The 19,345-nt window shown below is 50.7% G+C and overlaps 1 protein-coding gene across 14 annotated transcripts in view; it reads right to left on the reverse strand.

Moving 5' to 3' along the window:
• Positions 1-19,345, reverse strand: part of BOC (BOC cell adhesion associated, oncogene regulated) — a 71,765-nt gene that overhangs the window by 9,901 nt on the left and 42,519 nt on the right. For all 14 annotated transcript variants that reach the window (XM_070581951.1, XM_070581942.1, XM_070581946.1 and 11 more), the window contains 5 exons: positions 9,174-9,320; positions 6,961-7,104; positions 4,946-5,239; positions 4,349-4,621; positions 2,741-3,048 (listed from right to left, as the gene is read on the reverse strand). In XM_070581951.1, coding sequence (XP_070438052.1) covers positions 2,741-3,048; positions 4,349-4,621; positions 4,946-5,239; positions 6,961-7,104; positions 9,174-9,320 — 1,166 coding nt within the window. The remainder of the gene's footprint in view (positions 1-2,740; positions 3,049-4,348; positions 4,622-4,945; positions 5,240-6,960; positions 7,105-9,173; positions 9,321-19,345) is intronic.

Raw genomic sequence — 19,345 nt, forward strand, 5'->3', positions numbered from 1 at the left:
TGACACCCCTAATCATAACCTATCCTAGAAAGAAAGAGTCTGGGAGCCAGAAAATCCTGGGTTCAAATCCTGGTTGTGTCTCTTACCAGCTACGTAACCCCGAGCAAGTTCCCTAACCTCTCTGATCCCTAAGCTCTTCATCTCTACAGTGAGGCAAATAAAATCTCTTGGTTTACTCTGAAAATTAAATTAGATGATTTCTGTGAAGGGTTGAGCACTGAACCTGGCACACAGCAGGCTCCCGACAAAGACCTGGGCCCTCTCCTGACCTCCCCACATCATCCGCTCAGTGAGCTCTCCGCCGTTTCAATCCTCCTTTCGCCGCTCCTGCCCTCAGTCCTTGCTTAGAACTTTAAAACAGTGGGTGAATTGGAACTATTATAGATTAATCTTCAATGGCTTCAAATTCCTAGCTCTTTAAATCCAAAGAAGAAAATATAGGCGTTCCAAGCTCCCCAGCCGGCGATGCTGAGAGGCTGCTTCATCTCCCCCCACCCCCAACCTTTCAGGACAAAAGACTTAACTGCCAACTGCGCACATCTCAGAGCCTGCTGGAACCTGACGCTGTGGTCTGCTGAAGGAATTAAGCAGCTGGTAGGAAAAGCTCGTATTCCCAAGCAGAATATTCCAAAGCAGAACAAAACCTACCATTCAAGGGACAGGGAAAGTCTGGGCTCATTAATGTCAGGCTTCCAGGATTTGTTCCAAGGGGAGAAGTTTTTACAAACTGAGAATCCCCAGTGGTGCTGGAAACCCAAACACAGAAGCCCAGGGTCTGCAGATGCACCAGGAAACGAAACTTGCTCCATGCATGTGAAAAAGTGAAAACGCGCTGGATGATTCCCAGCCTCCGGCAGGAGACGGGAGCTGAGAAACCACAACCCAAACGCTGATTTGTGATTTCAAAATCCTTTCTTGTGTGATGATCTTTAAGACGTTAGTCCCTCAAGAAAGGAAGTGCTTTCAAGACACAATTTCTGCCTTGGCAACGTCCACCTAACAGCTCCAAGTGCCCCACAGGCGGGAGCCTAATAGAAGCCAGACCCAGTGGGGGCGCCCTCCTCTCCCTTCCTCTGCACCTCTTCTCCCCGGCCCTCCAGCACCCGCTCCACACTTCCACCGGGCTCGGAAATGAAAATAAGAAATGGAACTGTAATTAGTCACTGTCACACACACCGAGGGGGTGAATGCGGCCTCAAGCCTGGCATTTCCGATCACCACACATGGCCTCTGCCAGCCTGCCCCTTGGTAAGGCAGTTTCAGGGCCACCTATTGGCCTGAAAAATATTATTCTTGCTCTCATGCTGTTCTTGTCTCCTGGGGACCACAAGCATTTGGCCTGCCCTGATCTTTGTCTACAACTCTGAGATGGAGGTGTCCAGTTACATGAGGAAATAAGGATTAGGACCAGCCCTGCCCCATAACCTGTGCTGAACAATATGGCTTTTTGTTAAAAACCCATTCACCCCTTTACTGGCTGTCCATGAAGCGGCCAGCAGGCCGAAGGTTAATGAGAAACTGCTCCCCATGATCCCCACTGAGGAGGCAGCTTTGCCTTAGGAGTCTTTCTGCTGACCCCAGTGTCTCTGTGGACTTGCCCTGAGCCAAGGTGTCCTAGGGGAGCACATAGAGGGAAAGAAGAGACTGAGAGGGGCCGGCAGGGTCCAGACGGGGGAAAAAGGGCGTCTGCATAGCCAGCACCTTCCACGGGGCAGGGCTGGTGGTGTTTTTCATTTGTTCGTTTTAGAGGGGAAAAAAGAGTTGGTAAATACTTTTAGTTCCACATTCATACATTTTCCATATTTTCTACGAAGTGCACATAGCACTTGTATAAGCAAAAATAATACAAATGTATAATAAAACCTAGCATTTATAATACATTATTACTTATCAAATAAGATTTTAAAAAATCCATTTAAGAACAATAATTATCTACTGCTAATGGCCTTAGAAGAAAACAGCATGTCCCCGGGCTGAAGAGAAATATTTTCAAGGGAACTTCACGTCCTCCTGCCCAGCAGCCTTGACCGAGGGCGGCAGCCCTGTCCTGCCTCACGGTGTCCGGGGGGCTCCGTTCTGGCTCTGCACCCTGTCAGAGCCGGAGATTCCCTCCCGACAGCTCCCGACACGGTCCCCTGGACAGACTTCCTTCTGTCAGGGAGAAGGGGCTAAGGGCTGAACAACGTGCTGTGCTCTCAGCTCAAATGCCTGCTTGTCACGCCCCAGCCATGCTGAATCTGGAGAACTGAGGGGGTATTTTATACCCTCAGAGAAAACACTTGTTCACAAATATTTGTCCTCCTGGCTCTAGAGCCAGCTTGCCGTGCCAGAGTTCCTGCAAGGATGTGCCCAGCAGGGCTTACTTTGGTTAAAAGACAAAACAGAACACCATCAACAACAAATGACAGAGGGAAGAGGGAAGGAAGGGGAGGGTGCACAGGGCGACTAATGGTTAACGCTCCTTTGGGACTAGAAGCTTCCGGGAAACCAGTGCACACAGCTCAGACCTGAAGACACTACAGGGCTTTGTCCTGTGCCTCCCAGGGTCACAGATGCCCCACTCACAGCCAGCTTCCTAGGAGGTGGTAGGAAAGCGCTGGGGGAGACAGAGGTCGTGATTACAGTGGGGACTGCTGGTCCATGCTTCAAGAGCTCAAGGGGTGATGGCTAGTGGTCAGGGAGCCCGCCCCCCCCCACCCCAGCCTCCCCGAGCGCGGTGGGGCAGCCCTGAGAACCATACCTTGCGGTGTTTCACCACATAGTAGAGGATGGGAGCCCGGCTGCTGCCCTCGTGCCGAGGCCGCCACACCAGCTCGTAGGAGTCGGTCTTAGAGGTCCGGGGTGAGCTGAGGATGACAGGCGCCTCGGCAGGAGCCACCTGCCCCTTCTCGCCAGGGCACGGTGGGGAAGCCGGCTGTGCTGCTGTCGGGGGCCTTGGGAGCCCCTGGCGCCCCCTCAGCATCTGGTCAGGGCTTCCGGGCCTGGAGGGCAGCATGGGAGGTGTGGCAGTGTCCGGCTTAGCATCCCGCCATGGCCTCAGGGTCGTGTCTGTAGGACGAAGCAGGAAAGAGAAGGGAAGGAAGAGGCTGTTAGTCCCCCTGGTCACCTGCTGAGCTGTTCCCCAGGGAGAAAGAAGTCAGAAGACCTGCTTGGTCAGGAAGAGCCCTCAGCTCAGGACCCGAGGCAACCGTCAGCCTGCTCCTGGGGACCTGAGGTGACCGTCAGCCCGCTCATCGGGACCTGAGGTGACCATCAGCCTGCTCATGGGGACCTGAGGTGACTGTCAGCCCGCTTATCGGGACCCAAGGTGACCGTCAGCCCGCTCATCAGGACCTGAGGTGACCATCTGCCTGCTTGTGGGGACCTGAGGTGACCGTCAGCCTGCTTGACACACAGCCAGGCTCTGGGAAGAGAGGGCTGGCCCCTGCCCTGCCAGGAGGGAAAGGCAGCCCGGTGCCCAGTGCCCAGGCTTCTTGCTGTGACCCAGGGGCGGCAGACAAACAGCTCAGCCACCTGCTTGTTTCCTGAGCCCACACTAGTGCGTCTTGAGAGAATGCTTTCAGTTTTCTCCAGAGGTGCAGGAACCCTGTACCCTCTCTCTTATGTCTCGGCTGGGGATAGGGAGCTGTCTCTTCACTGTAGGACCTTACCACCGTGACACAATGTGGGCCTCTTCCTACACCACTGCAGTGGCCTGGACATGTGAGCCAAGAAACCAACTGCAGATGCCCTCTGCGAGTCTGAGAGCCCAGGAGAGGCAACGCTCCCTTCACGAAGCTTCCACAGACTCTGCCAACACTAGTTTTTCCTTTACCTGACCTCCTGCACTACAGGAGGTTGGCACCTGATAATGTTGATTCAGTATTTTATTATTTGTTGCTGCATTTTTCTCAAATTCTTTCCTTGGTAAGTTTTATCTCCTCTATGAGAAAGGTCTTGAGGATAGGGTCTTTGATATGTTTCTCTGCATCACCCTTATTACCTAGCCCAGTGCTGAGCACACTGTAACTGCTCCATCCATGTAGGTGTCAACTGAAATGAAGTGAACTGAGAAGGACAGACTCGCTTGTCTTTGTGCTAGAACAGTGGTTGTCAAACTGGGTTCCAGGGAACCCTAGTAACCCACAGATTCTGCAAATTAAAAAGTTTTTAAAAATATAACCAGTAAATGGGTCATTTTCAGTAGTGAAAATTTGCACTTCTAACTTTAATAAGTTAATTAAATTTGAACTTACAACTGAAAGCCACTTTAATCTATTTTATATCCTGGGGTTCTGGGTTGGATTTCATTTGAGAAAAGGGTTCTGTGAACATTCAGCTGGAATCTCAGCCCATGCGCTGCGCTCACCTGGCCTGGCGGTCCTCAGCTGGACCACGGCGTGGGCGCTGCCCACTTCGTTCTCGGCCATGCACTGGTAGACGCCTTCGTCCTCGGGCCCCACGCTCACCACCCGCAGGGCCCGCCGGGACAGTCGGAGGCGCTGGCTAGAGGTGAGCGGCACGGCGTTCCTCAGCCACAGCACGGAGGGCGGGGGGTTCCCGCGCACCTCACAGGTGAGCTTGGCACTCTGGCCCCACGGGATGACCAGCTGGGACAGCTCCATGGTGACCTCAGGGGGTTCTGCCGGGAAACCAAAGCAGAGGTGAGAGAGGCTGAGTCTTCCGTCCAGGGCTAGACAGGCTGGGGAGGGGCCCGCAGTCACGAATGGTTCTCTCCTCCCCAGTGGCAGTTGGGAGAGGGAAGGAAAGGTCCCATGTCCCCTCCATCAGAGTCATGACAGCATAAAGAGGGCAGCCAGGCTGGACATCCTAGTCCCTGGGGTCAAGGAGCTGTGGCCCTCGTACTCCTCTATCCTCACTTGGCACGTGTCTGAGCCTCGGGCTATGAGCTTCTACAAATGCACTCAAGAGACGGCCGAGGAGGATGTCTGCAGGAGACGCTCACCGAACACCTGGACGTTGTAGAGGATGACCGCTGCCCCGGGCTCCCCAACCCCGTTGTCGGCCATGCAGCGGTAGGTCCCCGAGTCCTCCTCACTGGTGGTGTCGATGAGGAGGTTGCTCAGCAGGAAGCGGGTCTTGTTGTAGCCAGCGACACTGGACCCATCCTTGGCCCAGGTGACCCGAGGGGGTGGGATCCCACTGGCCACACACTCCAGGATGAGACTCTGGCCTTTGGTGACAATGATGCTCTGGGCCTCTGGGGGGTAGATGATACGGGCAGCCTCAGCGGTGGAGCCTGGAGGGGCAAGGAGGGCAAGGACAGCAGGTGGGCCTCAGACTTCATGCAGAGGATCCCCGGCCCGCCTCGGTGGCCCAGCCCCGGGAGGCAGTCCCAGAGATGTGGATTTGGAATCCCACAGCCCTCCAGGGGCTTACGATCTGCACAAAGTGGGACAAGTCACTTAATTCCTCTGGACCTTGGTTTCTTTATGGGAAACAGGGACCTCCTTCTACAGAGAGCTGTTGGGAGGAAGTAAGGAGATGGCAGCAGAGAGGCATTGTTGACACAAGGTATGCACAGATAACCATGTGTTGGCAAAGAGAGAAAGATGAGGGGTGGACAGAGAAACCATTTAAATGATGCAGGTGATTTTTCTCGCTTGCAACCCTGCAAGTGCGCTCTGAGACCAAGGATGAGATGCAGACAAGGATCCGAGGTGTCCCCCAAACCCCACCCATGGGGCTCAGATCCCGAGTCTCTCTCACAGTGTGAGCATCTCACAGTGAGCATCTCTCTGAGCTGAGTGGGACCCGTTGTTTAAAGATAGGCATTTCTCATATTGCGAGGTCTCCAAAGGAAATCCACTGCTTCATCCGGGGCTCAGCTGAGGAAGTCGCCATCTTTTTCCAGTGCTGGCAGAACCTGCCCAGAGCTTATTGAAAGGCATATTGCTCTCCAATGTGCCACCTTCCTCATGGACCTTCGAGGAGCATGTTGCCTCTGTACTTTGGCTTTACATGCCAATCTGGGGCAGATCCAAGTTTTATAAGACCTGAAACTTACACAGCTTGGGTGGCCCTCTTTAAGAAAAAGAATGCAGAGGCCAGCCCAGTGGCACAGCGGTTAAGTTTGCATGTTCTGTTTCGGGAGCCCCAGGTTTGCTGGTTTGGATCCCAGGTGTGGACCTACACACCGCTTGTCATGCCATGCCATGGCAGGCGTCCCACATATAAAGTAGAGGAAGATGGACATGGACGTTAGCTCAGGGCCAGTCTTCCTCAGCAAAAAAGAGGAGGATTGCCAGCAGATGTTAGCTCAGGGCTAATCTTCCTCAAAAAAAGAATGCAAATTTACAGATACAAATTAGGTGAGGGAGGAACCCCTGAAGGTTTGCTTCATTAGCTTCCTGATAAATCTGCCTCTGTGGCCAACTCTAAAACCTGACTCCCATAAGATGTCACTCCACTGAATATGCAAGGAGCCTGGAAAAGTGCCCGGCACATAGCAGGGGCTCAGAAAAGGTAGCTGTTGTTTTCATATAAATGGGGGGTGGGGGTGGGGTGTGGGCCTCCATGGACTTTGACCAGAGGGAGGTGGTGAGGGCACCTCTGCGGTGCAGACAATAGGCACAGCTGGGCAGGCCTGGTGGCCTCACACAGGCACAAATGCACCGCCATCTTTTCTATGCATATGCTGTCAGCTGCTGAGCACAGACTGCCCTGCTCCAGCACAAACATCCCAACAGACCCCCCTCTGACAGTAACACAGGAGGAAGAGGGTATCACACACAGCGCTGTGATGTGACCAGAAAGCACAGCCATCTCTGAGCCAGGTGACAGCTGGGTGCTGTGAGAGGCTGGCACTAGGGTTGGCCAGAGGGGAGAGGTCCCCACCCTGGCTGAGTCCTGAGTCCTGCATGTCCCACTGGCTTCAGCCCCACCTCAGAGAACACAGATCTTGAGTGTGGACTAGGGCACCCCCAGTCCCCCCTCCATTAGCGAGACCCTGCCCCTTACGGCGCACACGCAGCCTGTCGCTGGAGCCCGAGGTTTTCACTTCCTGGGTCACCGGGTTGTAGGCAGCGCACTTGTACATCCCCTCGTCCTCCTGGCTGGCGTTCACAATCTGGAGGTTCCCCGATGGCATGATCAGGTAGTTATCTGAGGAAAGGGCAGGGCGAGGGGAACACGGGGTAAATTAGGGCCCAGAATACTGCACTCAGCAGCTCCCACAAAGTGGGCGGGGGGAAGGTTGGGTCGAAGCCAGGAGCCCTATACCTGAGTCCCAACAAGCCCAAAGCAAAAATTCCATTCTCCCCATAAAACCTCACGCCAAGTGGGACAGAAGTGCCAGGGAGTGAAACCAACTAAGCAACCAGCTAACCAACTAGCTGGCTGACTGACTCCCCCGAGTCAGTACACAGGTCTATGGAAGGTTTTACACCTTCAAGGGAGCTAGGGTGGGTGGAAAGGAAGCAGGAGCTGGAGTCTGCCCGACCTGGGCACAAACTCTAGGTCTGTCGTGTACTAACTGTGTGATCTTAGGCAAGTTAGTGAGCCTCTCAAATCCTGTTTCCTCATTTGTAAAATGGCATAATGTGTGCTGATTCAGAGCCATTGTAAAGATCGAGGGGGCCAGGTTGCATCCATGGGGGATGAGAAGATCATTCCCGCAAGTGAGCAGGAAGGAGGGAACTGACTTCAGAACTTCCCATCAGTCTCGGTCACAGGCACAGCTCTGAGGCACCTAGCTCACTAGTGAATTTCTGCAACCAGGGAGGACTATCTGAACCCCCAACCACCGTCCTCTCCGTGAATGCCACCAAAGCCCCTTCCTCTGTCTCGCTGTCCTGCTAGGCTGTGTCTGCTTCTGGACGCCGGGGACAAAGAGGGTGGAGCCCCAGGGCTGTGTTCAGCTTCTTTCAACAGGAGACAGATTCACAGCTTCTAAACACCTCAGGGACTGGGATGGTGTCCAGTTTCCTGGCAGACAAAGCACTGGCCCTCAGCTATGAGTTTCAGGTGGCCAGCCCTGGGAGTCGTGCTGTCCTTGCACTCTAGGCTCCCCGAGCCTGGTGCTGGCCTGCCATGGGGCTGCCCTAGGTGTGAGCTGCTTGGGCAAATACCAGACAGAATGGGAAAAACTCTCTACTTTTGTGGGATGGGTAGGCCTCCTCTAGGCACTACTGGCAGGCTTCTGCTAGGGAGAGGAGAGATTAATGGGCTTCTCCTCTCAGTCTCCAGTTATTGCTGAGTGGCAGGATTAGGGTTGTTAGCCTTTCAAAAAATAGTTTTCTGTATTTTCTATAGTGAACATATATTCCTTTCATAACCAGAAAAAGTTAATAAAATTTTTATTTATTTATTTATTTTGCTTAAGAAGATTGGCCCTGAGCTAACATCTGTGCCAATGTTCCTCTATTTTGTATGTGAGTCGCCTCCACAGCATGGCTGCTGAGGAGTGGTGTAGGTCCACACCTGGGAACCAAACCCAGGCCCCCAAAGTAGAGGGTGCCGAACTTAACCACTAGGCCAATGGGCCGGCCTCAATAAAAGTATTTTTAAATCTATAGGATATTTTTAAAAGTACACGTTTTGAGCAGCAGGGTCCAGACAAGTAGGGTCTGCTTGGCCTGGAGTGCAGGGTCAGTGGTGGGAAGAAGCTGACTTTGTTTGTCTTGAGACGCCCTCTCCCCGCTGGCACTCTGTGGACCAAAGCTTGGCCTCCCCTGGACCAGCTGTCATGTCCACTGTGGCCTGAGCAGGAAGCTGTGACTGCTGACATAGCTGCATGGCCAGCAGAATGGGGAGAGGGAAAAGCTCCAGTTCTACTAAAAAGATTGCTCTGCTGTGTGGGGAAGAGCTCCCACCAGGGAACCCGCAGCTGGGGAATGGCTGGGCTCGTCAGGCAGCCTTTCTGTGTGTGGCTGGTGGCAGGGAGCTCGCACAGGGCAAATTGGGAACCCTGTGCTGGGCCCCGATCAAGTGGCAGCAGCTCAGCAACATCTCCCCGGGCCACAAAGGATGAAGAAATCTCTCACGACGGGGCAGAGGACCTCCACAACGGAAGCCAATCCCTTTAGGATCCTCCAGTGCTCACTATCAACATGGAGGACAACTGACCATGTGAGGAGGGGCTGTCGCGGGTAGATGGGGGTTTGGGATGCAGGGGTCAGAGCGGCCAGCTTCCCTGCTGGCCTCGGCTTCTGGGCTCCCACTTGCTCACTCACCTCTGGACGCCTCCAGCCACTCTTGTTTGACGCTGTATCGGACCTGGGCTTTGGGGTGGCTCTCAGGAAGGTGGCAGGCGATGACCGCCGTGTTCCCCTCATCTACTTCAATCACATGCTGCACGTCTAACTTGAAGTCCTGGAGATCTGTGGAGAGAACGGAAGCTGCCAGCTGGGTCTCCATGGAGGAGAGAGACAATGCGACCTTCCCAGGTGGGCTTCTGCCTTGGTGTCTTCTGTCACAATAGACAGCTGCAGGAACCTCACACCCTGGGGGCTCTCCAGGGGTGTGCCGAGTTCTTCCTCCAGCTTTCTGTTGTCTGTAGGGGTTTCTAGGATGGAATGTGCAGCCCTCATCACACATGGAGTTCGGTATACATAAGCTGGAGGGCAGGGGCGGGTGTAGAGAATTCCATCAGGAGGTACCTGTAACACAGACCAGCCTCTTCCGTTAGACTGAGACATGGGGGCGAGTTGGCCAGGTCCCTTGGCCTTACTGAACCTGGCTGGAAATGGGTTATGGTCGAGGCACAAATGTCCTGGCACAGCTCAGCTAATGGAGACGGAAGGAAACAATGAAAGAGAATGCTGATGTCTTTTCTCCAGTTCAATCAGGAACAGCCATCCCCGGTTCTTCTCAGACACCCACAGTGAAAAGTGACAGGCCCGAGATGCCACTTGATCATCAATGGTTATAACCAAGAAAGCTGATTCCTGCTACCCCGGAGCTATACTCTATGTCAAGGCTAGTCCTTTCTCAGGACTGGGGGTGGGATCTGTGGATGCCCTAAGGGTTTTCTAAAGCCAAGAGGGATCTCCCCAGTGTGGCTTAATGGCAGTGGATTGTGGGGGAGCTGAGGTCCTGACACGAGGCTGCAGTCTCTGGCAGCATGGTGGCATCTCTCCTCACTTGGCTCGGTGGCAGGAAGGATGGGATGTATACTGGGAGAAAATGGAGGTCCATTTGGAACAGGAGCAGGATGTTTCCCAAACAATCCAACAGTCCAAATGACAAAACTGTCTTTGCAGGAGCCAAATCACTGATGTCGCAGAACAAAACGGGCCATTTGTGCAACAAAATCACATTGTGAATTTGGTCTTCAGGATTGTAGCAGAATTTAATTTGAGAGAGGAAATAAAACTAACGGAGAATAAGATAAGAAAGAAGAGAATATTAACCCAGACACAGTCTTCAGAAAGGCTCTTAGAAAGCCCTGGAGGCACCCTCTCTGAACGCTGACCACACCAAATTCTGCTCAGATCCTGAGAACTGACACCATGGAGCTGATGGCAATTCCACTGCAAGATTCCACCTGCCTGTGTTGCTGTTTCCACTGGAGACCCAGGGAAGGCAACAGGAGCGGGCGGCATCAGGTTTCTCACAGAAGACAAGAGGTAATTACCAAAAACAAACTACTGTCACCATAGGAGAGCCCGCTGATCAAGCTCTGAGGTCAGGAGGTTCCCAACCTAATGGAACTTTCCAAAAGCTCTTCGTCAAGCTAAGCTAGGGCAGGAAAGTCCTTTTTTTCTATGACAGGATTCTGTCTCTTCAATTATGATATTAGATGGTGAACTTTTAGGGGTGAGGACCAAGTCTTGTTCACATATGTGTCCTGCTGAGTTAACCTAGGGCCTGGCCCAAGGAGATGCCCAGAAATAGTGAATGACTGAAGGAGTGATTATCTTGGAAGCTGAGCCCCTCAAGTCAGGTACGAGATGCCCATTTATGGGGCCTATGAACTCAAATTTCCTAGTTGCATTTGGTCTGCACTGTGAGCTCAAGGACATGGGCCTAGCACAAATTTGCCATGAACCTTTTCTCGAAGTGTGGCTATTTTGAAAACAGAATGTTTCTTCAGAGGTTACTTCCGGGGTCACAGGAAAGAATTGAATAGGTCTAACGAATGTGGAGTGACAAATACATGCTGTTCACGAGTGGTGTGGCAAAAACAATGACAGACGGCCCGATTCATTTCTATGGCCCCATCGTACTTTCAAGGCTGAGCGATCAAGGGATGTCTGTGGGACATGATGAGATCTCTCACGGATTCCTTCCTTTGGGTGGGTGGGGAGCGTCCTGGGCTTTTAAAGAATTATCTCTTCATTATTTAATTTTGTGTATGATATCTGACCCTAACTAAAGTGTACATTCCTAGTGGGCAGCCTATTAATTTTGCACTCCACACCCCAACCCCAAACCCCACTGCACAGTACTCAGGATACAGCAAATGCTCTCTACCTCCTTGCTGAATGAATAAATAGGTTGGAAGACTGAGCCCAAGGCCAGCTTTATGGGCATGCAATCTGTGCAGCTGCACAGGGCCCCACGCTTGGAAGGGGCCAACACTTGGTTTAATGCTCTGCTGTCACCATCCTGAAATTCTTAATAATGTTTGAACAAGGGTCCCCACATTTTCATTTTGCACTGGGCCCCACAAATTATGTAGCCCAGTTCTGGCTGAGCTCCTCAGCCAAGACAGCGGATGCATTTTCTCTCGGAGAGGAAGTCACGGACTATGGGGAAGGGTAGATTGCCTGTGCTCAGTGTGTTCTAGCTAAATATTGCTAACTGCTTCCCAAAAGCAATGCACTGCAACAATGCAAAAGCCTTAATCCTTGGCACAGTGCATGCCGTACCTGCCAAGTCAGGAGGCTCCCCACAAAGCAAGCTGTGAGTAACTGTGAGCTCAGGGGCATCTGGAAAATTCCTCAGTCACTGAGAAGCACTCTTTTCCACGGTCTAATAAACGTAAAACTACTCCACCAAGAGTTTTTTTCCCCTCCTCCTCCTTTTCTTTACCTCAATCCAAGGAAATCTGCCTCAAGCAAGAATATACTTAAACCTAACAGATCTTTGCAAGAAAAATGTGAGCAACTGAAAGGAGTTTGGCACCAGAATGCCATCTCCATCATAATGGCCCCGGGCTCCTGCCCCACTGTAATTGAGGGCTTATCCAGGCAGGAGCACGCACTCCTCCAGGCACCCAGCTCACTGACCCAATACTAGAAAACACTAGGCCCCCCTTAAGTCCCTCTTGGCTCCTTCTACACCCTCTGACAACTGCTGGGTTGGAGACAGAAGGCTGTGCAGTGGGGGATGCACAAAGCTGGGCGCCGGTCAGCCATGCAGCCAGATAGCCCCTCTGTTCTGATGCCAACATGTGCACAACAGCCCATGCGGGCAGGACCAAGGACACCCCAGCTGGGCGTCCAGCTCCCCAGAAGGGCCTACTGGCAGGCAGGCCTTCCTGGCTTGAAAACAAATGAGCAGCAGTTTGGACCTTGGCCCTGTCCCCTCCCCGTGCCTACTAAGCTTAAGCCTTGGCTGTTGCTTGACTAGACAAACGCTCCCCGATCCGGCTGCTCGAGTAAACGTCGAGTTTCACTAGGAGATGAAAGGCAGAGTAACGAATTGATGAGCCATCTGAAAATCAGAGCACCCCCTTTTCTAGTGTTTGGGGGCAGGCAGGGGGCCAGGGAGGGGTGGAAACTTTATGATCAATAACAGCCTCATCAGCTACCAGGGGAGGCAGAGGCAGAGAGATCTAGCTGGCTGCATATGAAGGAAACCAGCCTGTTCCCAGGCCCCTTTGTGTGCAAAGCTGGTTTCCCCGGTGAGTCCCTGGGCTGCTCTGAGTGCCTGGCTTGGACCCAGGGGCAGGCCCTTCAACAAATGGGGTTAGCGGGCCTCTCTGCAGAATGATGGATCAGGTTTCCTGGGGAAATGGGTTGACAGGACACCTGCCCTTGCCTGTTGGCTGGTGTGTTTGAGAAATCCATTAGAGGAATGTTTTCACAGCCTTAATCCTCTTACCTTCCCTCCGACCCCTCTGTGCATCCTCTCTTTGTGTATTCTTCCAGCTATTTTATTAACTTGTCTGCACTAATCAAAAGTCAATAGACCCACCCTTGCTGTTTCTCAGCTCTCAACAGGTCAGAAGCCCTGGTCTTTGGGGCCATCTCTGAGTTTACCGACCTTCTTTATTTGTCACAGAACTTTGTGCTTTCTGAGAAAGCCTATATCTATTTAGGCTCCATACAGAACCCTACCCAGTTCCTTCCTCCTAAGCACTCAATGGCTTAAGGGAACACATATCTTCTGATAGATGGGCTCCATAGGACCTCGGATACACAGATGACAGGGAATTGTTCAGACACAAATCATGTGGTGTGCTCTGGGTTTTCTATTCACATTTACAGAGTACCTTCCTGGCCATGGGGAAAAAAGAAGGCAAATAAAAGACGCTGAGAGGCATGTGGGTGTGGCTACCATCGCCAGAATCATATGCAAAATGACAAATTGACAAGTTGTATCTTGAGCCCCTTTTGAGTTTCTTTCTCACCACCTTCTAGCCTCAATCCCTTCTTTACTAACTAAAAGGCTCAGTAGAGCAATGAATTAAACTACAGTATTTGGTATAGGTTCATGCATTCTCATTACGCAAAATTGTCAAATCTTAATTTAGGCTCATCCTCCCGATTTTCATAGAATTTACATGTCCAGTTACAAGGCTCACTGTACCTCAGCAGAATGCCCCCAGTGTAATCCATGAAACTAAGAGTCACTTTCAAGGAGTTTCCTCACTTGATCCTTTTCTCTGTAGTCCTCCCTTAGGCCACAAATCAAAGTTCCATTCTGGGGAAGTAAGAAGTCGGGTGAGACGGCGCCCTCAGCTGGAGGCTGCATGGAGTCACCAACATCCCCATCTCCGTAAACTGAGCTGAACGCTTAAACATTTGGCTTTCCACCCATCCAAGCATTTCTCACGTACAGTCAGTGCTGCCTGCCCTCCTGCCTATTCTCAGCGATCACAAGACAAGCCTGCACTCATCTTCTGAGGTCTGGCTAGCATCCACCAGATTGTGGGGCACTGCATTGGGCACACTTGCCAGGCTGCTGGGACAGCTCCTTAGCCTCGTGGCCATCAGCAAGTTTCTGGGCTGACTGAAAATTCTACTCCCTAACTCTCAAGGCCTCCAGGCCTCAGCTTGTCCCTGTGGTGGCTTGCTGTGTCTATGGTTAATGTGACAAAGCACAGAAAGTTTCTGCTCTAATGGGGCACTCCTCAGTGGCATGCTGCTCCTCTGGCCCTTCCCTGCACCTTGGTCCCTTTTTGAAGGATGGAAGTAAAGCTAAGAGCTGCCTCTGGCAGAGCCTGTGGCTCTCTGCTCTGCAGATGGACTTGGAGCTGGAGTTGGAGAAGGTGAGGGGTCCTTGGCACTGCCTCCCTGTGTGGCTGCTGGCAATGCAGGGGCTCTCCTGTGCCCCGAACTACTTCACTGATGTGTGGAGAATCACAACATGACTCCCCACCTCCAAGTCACCTGAGGAACCATGGCTTGGCATGACCCCAAGATCAGCCCTCTGAAATAAAGTTCTCTGCAACTGGATCAACTCCAGAAGCAGAGGCGACAGCCTAACAGCGCTCTCATCAGGTCAGAAAGCCTGGCGCCTGGAGAGTGGACGGGGTTTCCTGTGGGATGGGCGAGCGTCTCAGAAGCCCCGCGTTCTGGGTAGTGACTAAGCCTTTACCAGTCTGTAGCCCTGATACACAGACCACTGAAGCCAAACCCAACCGTAGCCCACAAGGCCCGGCAAAATCAGCATGTTCTGCAGTCAGCATTCGGCACAACACCATCCCCTGCAGGCATCATTGCCTCATTCGTTCAGCCAGCCAGGAGCTGCGGAATTGTCTATTATGCCAGGCACTGCAGAAGATACCAGCGAGACAAAGACATAGTTCCTAACCCCGGGGAGTTTCAATCTAATAGACAAGACAGAGAAAAACAGCAAGGCAGGATACAATAATTCACAAGAGTGGTGTCCCCAGGCCTAGTCCCTACCCCCTCCACCAGCATTCCAAACTTACAAAGGGTGCTGGCAGAGTGAGCGCTGCTCCTCCTTCGCAGGCAAGAGAGTGGATAAATACGTTTGCTGTCTTTGGGAGTTTTTCCTGGCTGTTCAATTGCACAAATAATTTTGGCTCCAAAGCCCTCTTCTGACAGCCATGGAAACATGACAGGAAATTTCTCAAACACACTTTCTGATGAAAGCAAGACATGCTCTCTTTTATGTAAATAAAAACAGTTTCCATGGGGAAAAAAAACCTTTGCAGATGCCAAACACATTAGTTGTTAAATCTCGTTTCTCTCTTTTCCTTCGCGTTGGGGTGGGGTTTGCACTGAGATCCGTGCAGTGGGAGAAAGCTGAGGATGGAGAAGAGATTAAGAGCCAGTGGGGTGAGGGCAGAAGATCAAAGTCAAGACAGGAGGTGGGCAGGCAAAGAGAGAGGGCATAAAGGGAGGAGTGGCAGAGGAAGAATGAGGGAAAAGAAAAGAACCTAGTTTGCAATGTCATTAAATGATTAGCAATAAACTGGCCTAATGCTTCAGGAATTTCTTGGCCTGAACCAATTAAAAAAATTTTTTTTAAAAAAAGACATAATAAGAGAACAAGAAATGATTAATCCTTGAAGACAAGTCAAGGATGGGAGCCATGTCTCCACTGAGTCTGGCAGCCAGATGAACTGTGATGTCTGCAGACCATTTCATTTTTCTGACTGCAGAGCTGCTATGAGGTAGGGCTGGTTAGCAGAACTGGGGAGTTTCCTTTGGACTAGATGAAGGAATGAAAGGGTTTGAAAAAACACACTGAAGAGAGAGAGAAGAAGGAAAAAAAGATTTACTTACCAGCAACCCACATCACACATATTTCTCTGATCAACCAAGTATAAACCATAAACTTAGCAATGGGAAAATTAATGTGAATCCTGGTGGTCTGGACTCATCAGAGCCAGAGCTGGATCTTGGCACAGTCTTTGGCAGGCTGGCAGCCTGTCCTGGAAGAGAGAGAGCGGGAAAATGGCGTCCAAGGCGCTCAGAGGAAGAAAGAAGATGAGCACTTCAGCATGCCCTTAATGACAGAATTCTAGGTGGGAGAGGCAGGCGCCTGTCTTAAGGCCAGTGGGCCCACAGTGGTTCCAACTTTTTCTGCCCGCACATCTGGGAACTACATATTCCTATCAGCAGTGGTGGCTACTGGTATCATCCACCCACCACCTCTGACAGTGTCCCCTGAGGTGTGTGGCAGGACAACGTGGAGCCACATTCACGGCCATCTCCCTTCAAAGATTCCAGAGGTTCCTCCGAACATCTCAATTTCTTTTCAACAGCCGTTTATGCTTCTGACATCCAACAATTTTTCTAAACCCTTCCTGAATTTGTTTGCATCTTCAACCTGTTTATATCCTGAGTCTTTGCTCCATCCTCTCTTATTTACTTCCTTAAAACTTTTAATATATCTGAATTTGGTGAAGAAACCTTGGCTCACCTTCTGCATACCCTTCTTGCTGTGTCTATGGTTAATGTGACAAAGCACAGAAAGTTTCTGGGAGTCTTCTTCTGTCTAGACATCCACTGAAGGCCTACTGTGTGCCAGGCCCTGCGTAAAGCAGTGTGGTCACAGGGCTGCACTGCAACAGTTCCGCCCTCCAGGCAAAGAGACTGTGGCAGGAGAGGGCTATGGAAATAAACCCAGGACGGTAAGGCAGCTGGGAAGAGGAGATCTCCCTCCAGACTTGGGAAGTTCGGGGGGTCAAGAAAAGATTCCTAGAAGAGAAGATAGTTAGTCTTGAAAAAAGAGAAGGAATTCGTTAACCCAAGGGAGGTGGGAACTTCCTGGGGAAGGGAATGGAAAGGAAGATGTTGCAGGCAGATGGGGCGCCATTCCAAAAACAAGGGGAAAGTGCGAGATGTGCTGAGGACCAGGCAGAGTTTGCTGCGTCCAGAGCGGGAGGGGGGCTGCGAGATGGACTTAAGTATCACACTACAGCCTGAGTCTTGTTCTGTGATTCCTGGAGTCTTCAAATGTTTTTAAGTAGAAGAGGAACACAAGCACTCAAAATTAAGCATAATTTTCCCTACAGGAAAAAAAAAGTGCTGTTTTTGCCTCAGCAAGTTTTTTTTCTCCCCTTTTGCTTACATTGTTTTTTTCCCTTCATTATTGAGTGATAGTCCTTCATCCTAGATGTGAACACTTTGTTCCATTTTCAGGACAGACTCACTGTCCTATAGTTCTTGAGGTTATTACCAGATTCCAAAAATGGTTGAAAGTCTAAAACACAAGGTGAAAGAAGAAATCCCTACACTTCTCCACACACAAAAAAGGGGGAGCCAAAGGACTCATTTGCTCTCTTGATTCTTTCTTTTTCATTTTAAAGGCATCATCTTGCATCATGTTCCTTAAAGGATCCAGTGATTTCAAGCAAACTAATCGATCCTTCCCTCATCTTCCGGTGCAAAACACTCCTCAGAGCCTGTTCTGGCCTGATGATTCTATAGAATCCATAGTTTGTGCCTGCTTAACACACTATGTGGTCCTCCCCCTTTCTCTTAGCTTAGAGAATGGACCTAGGAGTTTATTTAAGTATGTAGTTGTGTGTGCAAAGCACAGGTCGAGGAGAGGACTGGGTAGGTTAAGAGTTCTAAGTGTGTCCTTGGTAGAAGATGCACCATGGACTTGAGGTCTTCTTTTGGTAAATATTGACCACTGCTAAATAGAGAATCGGAACCCTGGCTGTTTAAGGCAGACAGCTGCTGACACGATGCCCTGAGCCAAGCTTACACCACACATTTGTCTGGGCACTCACACCAGGCCTGATGGGATTAGTATTGCCAATGCCATTTGAAGATTCCACCAGAATATCAGGGGAAATTCTTGTGAGGTGTGAATTTCTGCCCGTGGTAGAAAACAGAAAGGGTTAATATGACTTTGGCCTAAAGCTACAAGGTATTCCTTAGTCATTTCCTACTTAGATATGCAAGTCGCTTCGCATCTTTTGGGCCTAAGCTGTTTTTCAATGATTTTCTTGTCCAACTAGCAAAGTAAAACACAAAACTCATAGTACAAAGCAGCTAAATTTCAAGCTCAAGCTAGTTCTCCTTTTCCAACTATATCCCCCCACATGAAGCTGTCTCTCTCTCCCAGCAAAGGCAGACTCACACATAGCCTGCCAGGTATCTTCAGCCCCAGCCTTCAGCTGCAGTCTCCCCTCCCCTCCTGGGGCAGCTCAGGAACCACCTGTGTTTTCTTTCCTCCCCCAACTCTTTTTCCCCCTGCCATCTCTTCATCCCCAAGCAAAGGGCTTGCACAGGATTGCCTGAGAAGCCCTAGTCAACAACAAACGTTTCTCCAATTTGGAGTGAATGGTTCCTTCTTGTTTTGTCAAGGAGTCATTGGCAAACTGAACCAGCCTGGGCGAGAGGGGTGGCGTTGGAAAAAACACTCTAAAGTTTTCTTTCTTAATCATAAAACCTACATTCTCAAATGGAAAAGAGATGAGAAACAGTGAGAAATGGCGGGCAAAGAGGATTAGGATGGGGTGGCAAGAGAGACACAATCCCCTGGTGGCTAGACTCAGGATTTGATTGAACTCGCCATGGAAATGTCTCACTAAGGAAATTAAACTCACTCTGGAAGTACCTGTGCCATCCTGAAAAACACACCGGGCTTAGGTCTAAGCGTATAAGGCTGAGAGCTGAATTTAGTTGTTGAAATCTGAGAAAGGTATGTGAGGGCCCAAAAAATTACAGATAAAGTTGTCCCACACACATTCGTCAAGGCTCAACTCCTGAGTCTTCCTCAGTCCCCTGGAATTGAAAGGAATCCCTGTTAGACTGAACTCCCATTAAAATCTGTTTACATCTCTGTTAGGCAGTTCATAGGTCTGGCGTGCTTTATGGCTAACGTTATCGTCATCCATCTTCTCTACCAGACGAAGAGATCCTCAACAGTAGGGACTGGGTCTCACTGGGCTCTCTTGGAAATTCTAAATACTTCCCAGTTCTCAGGACACCAATCTCAGAACATCCAGATGCTGAACTCAGTGCTGCAGAATAGAAGCTTTGCTGTTTCCCAAGTGGGACTCATGAATCTCCAGCCTGCTGGCTTGCCCTATGGATTTTGGACTTACAGCCTCCATAATCCTGGAGCCAGTTCTTTAAGATAAATCTTTCTCTCTCTCCCCTTCTTTCTTTTTCCCTTTCTCTCTATTTCTCTCTCTCTCTCTCTCTATATATATATACACACACATACATACACATATATATACACATACATATATACATATACACACACACACACACACATATATATATACACACACACGTAT

This window comes from Equus przewalskii, chromosome 18, assembly GCF_037783145.1.
Source record: "Equus przewalskii isolate Varuska chromosome 18, EquPr2, whole genome shotgun sequence".
In the NCBI taxonomy this organism is placed as follows: Eukaryota; Metazoa; Chordata; class Mammalia; order Perissodactyla; family Equidae; genus Equus; species Equus przewalskii.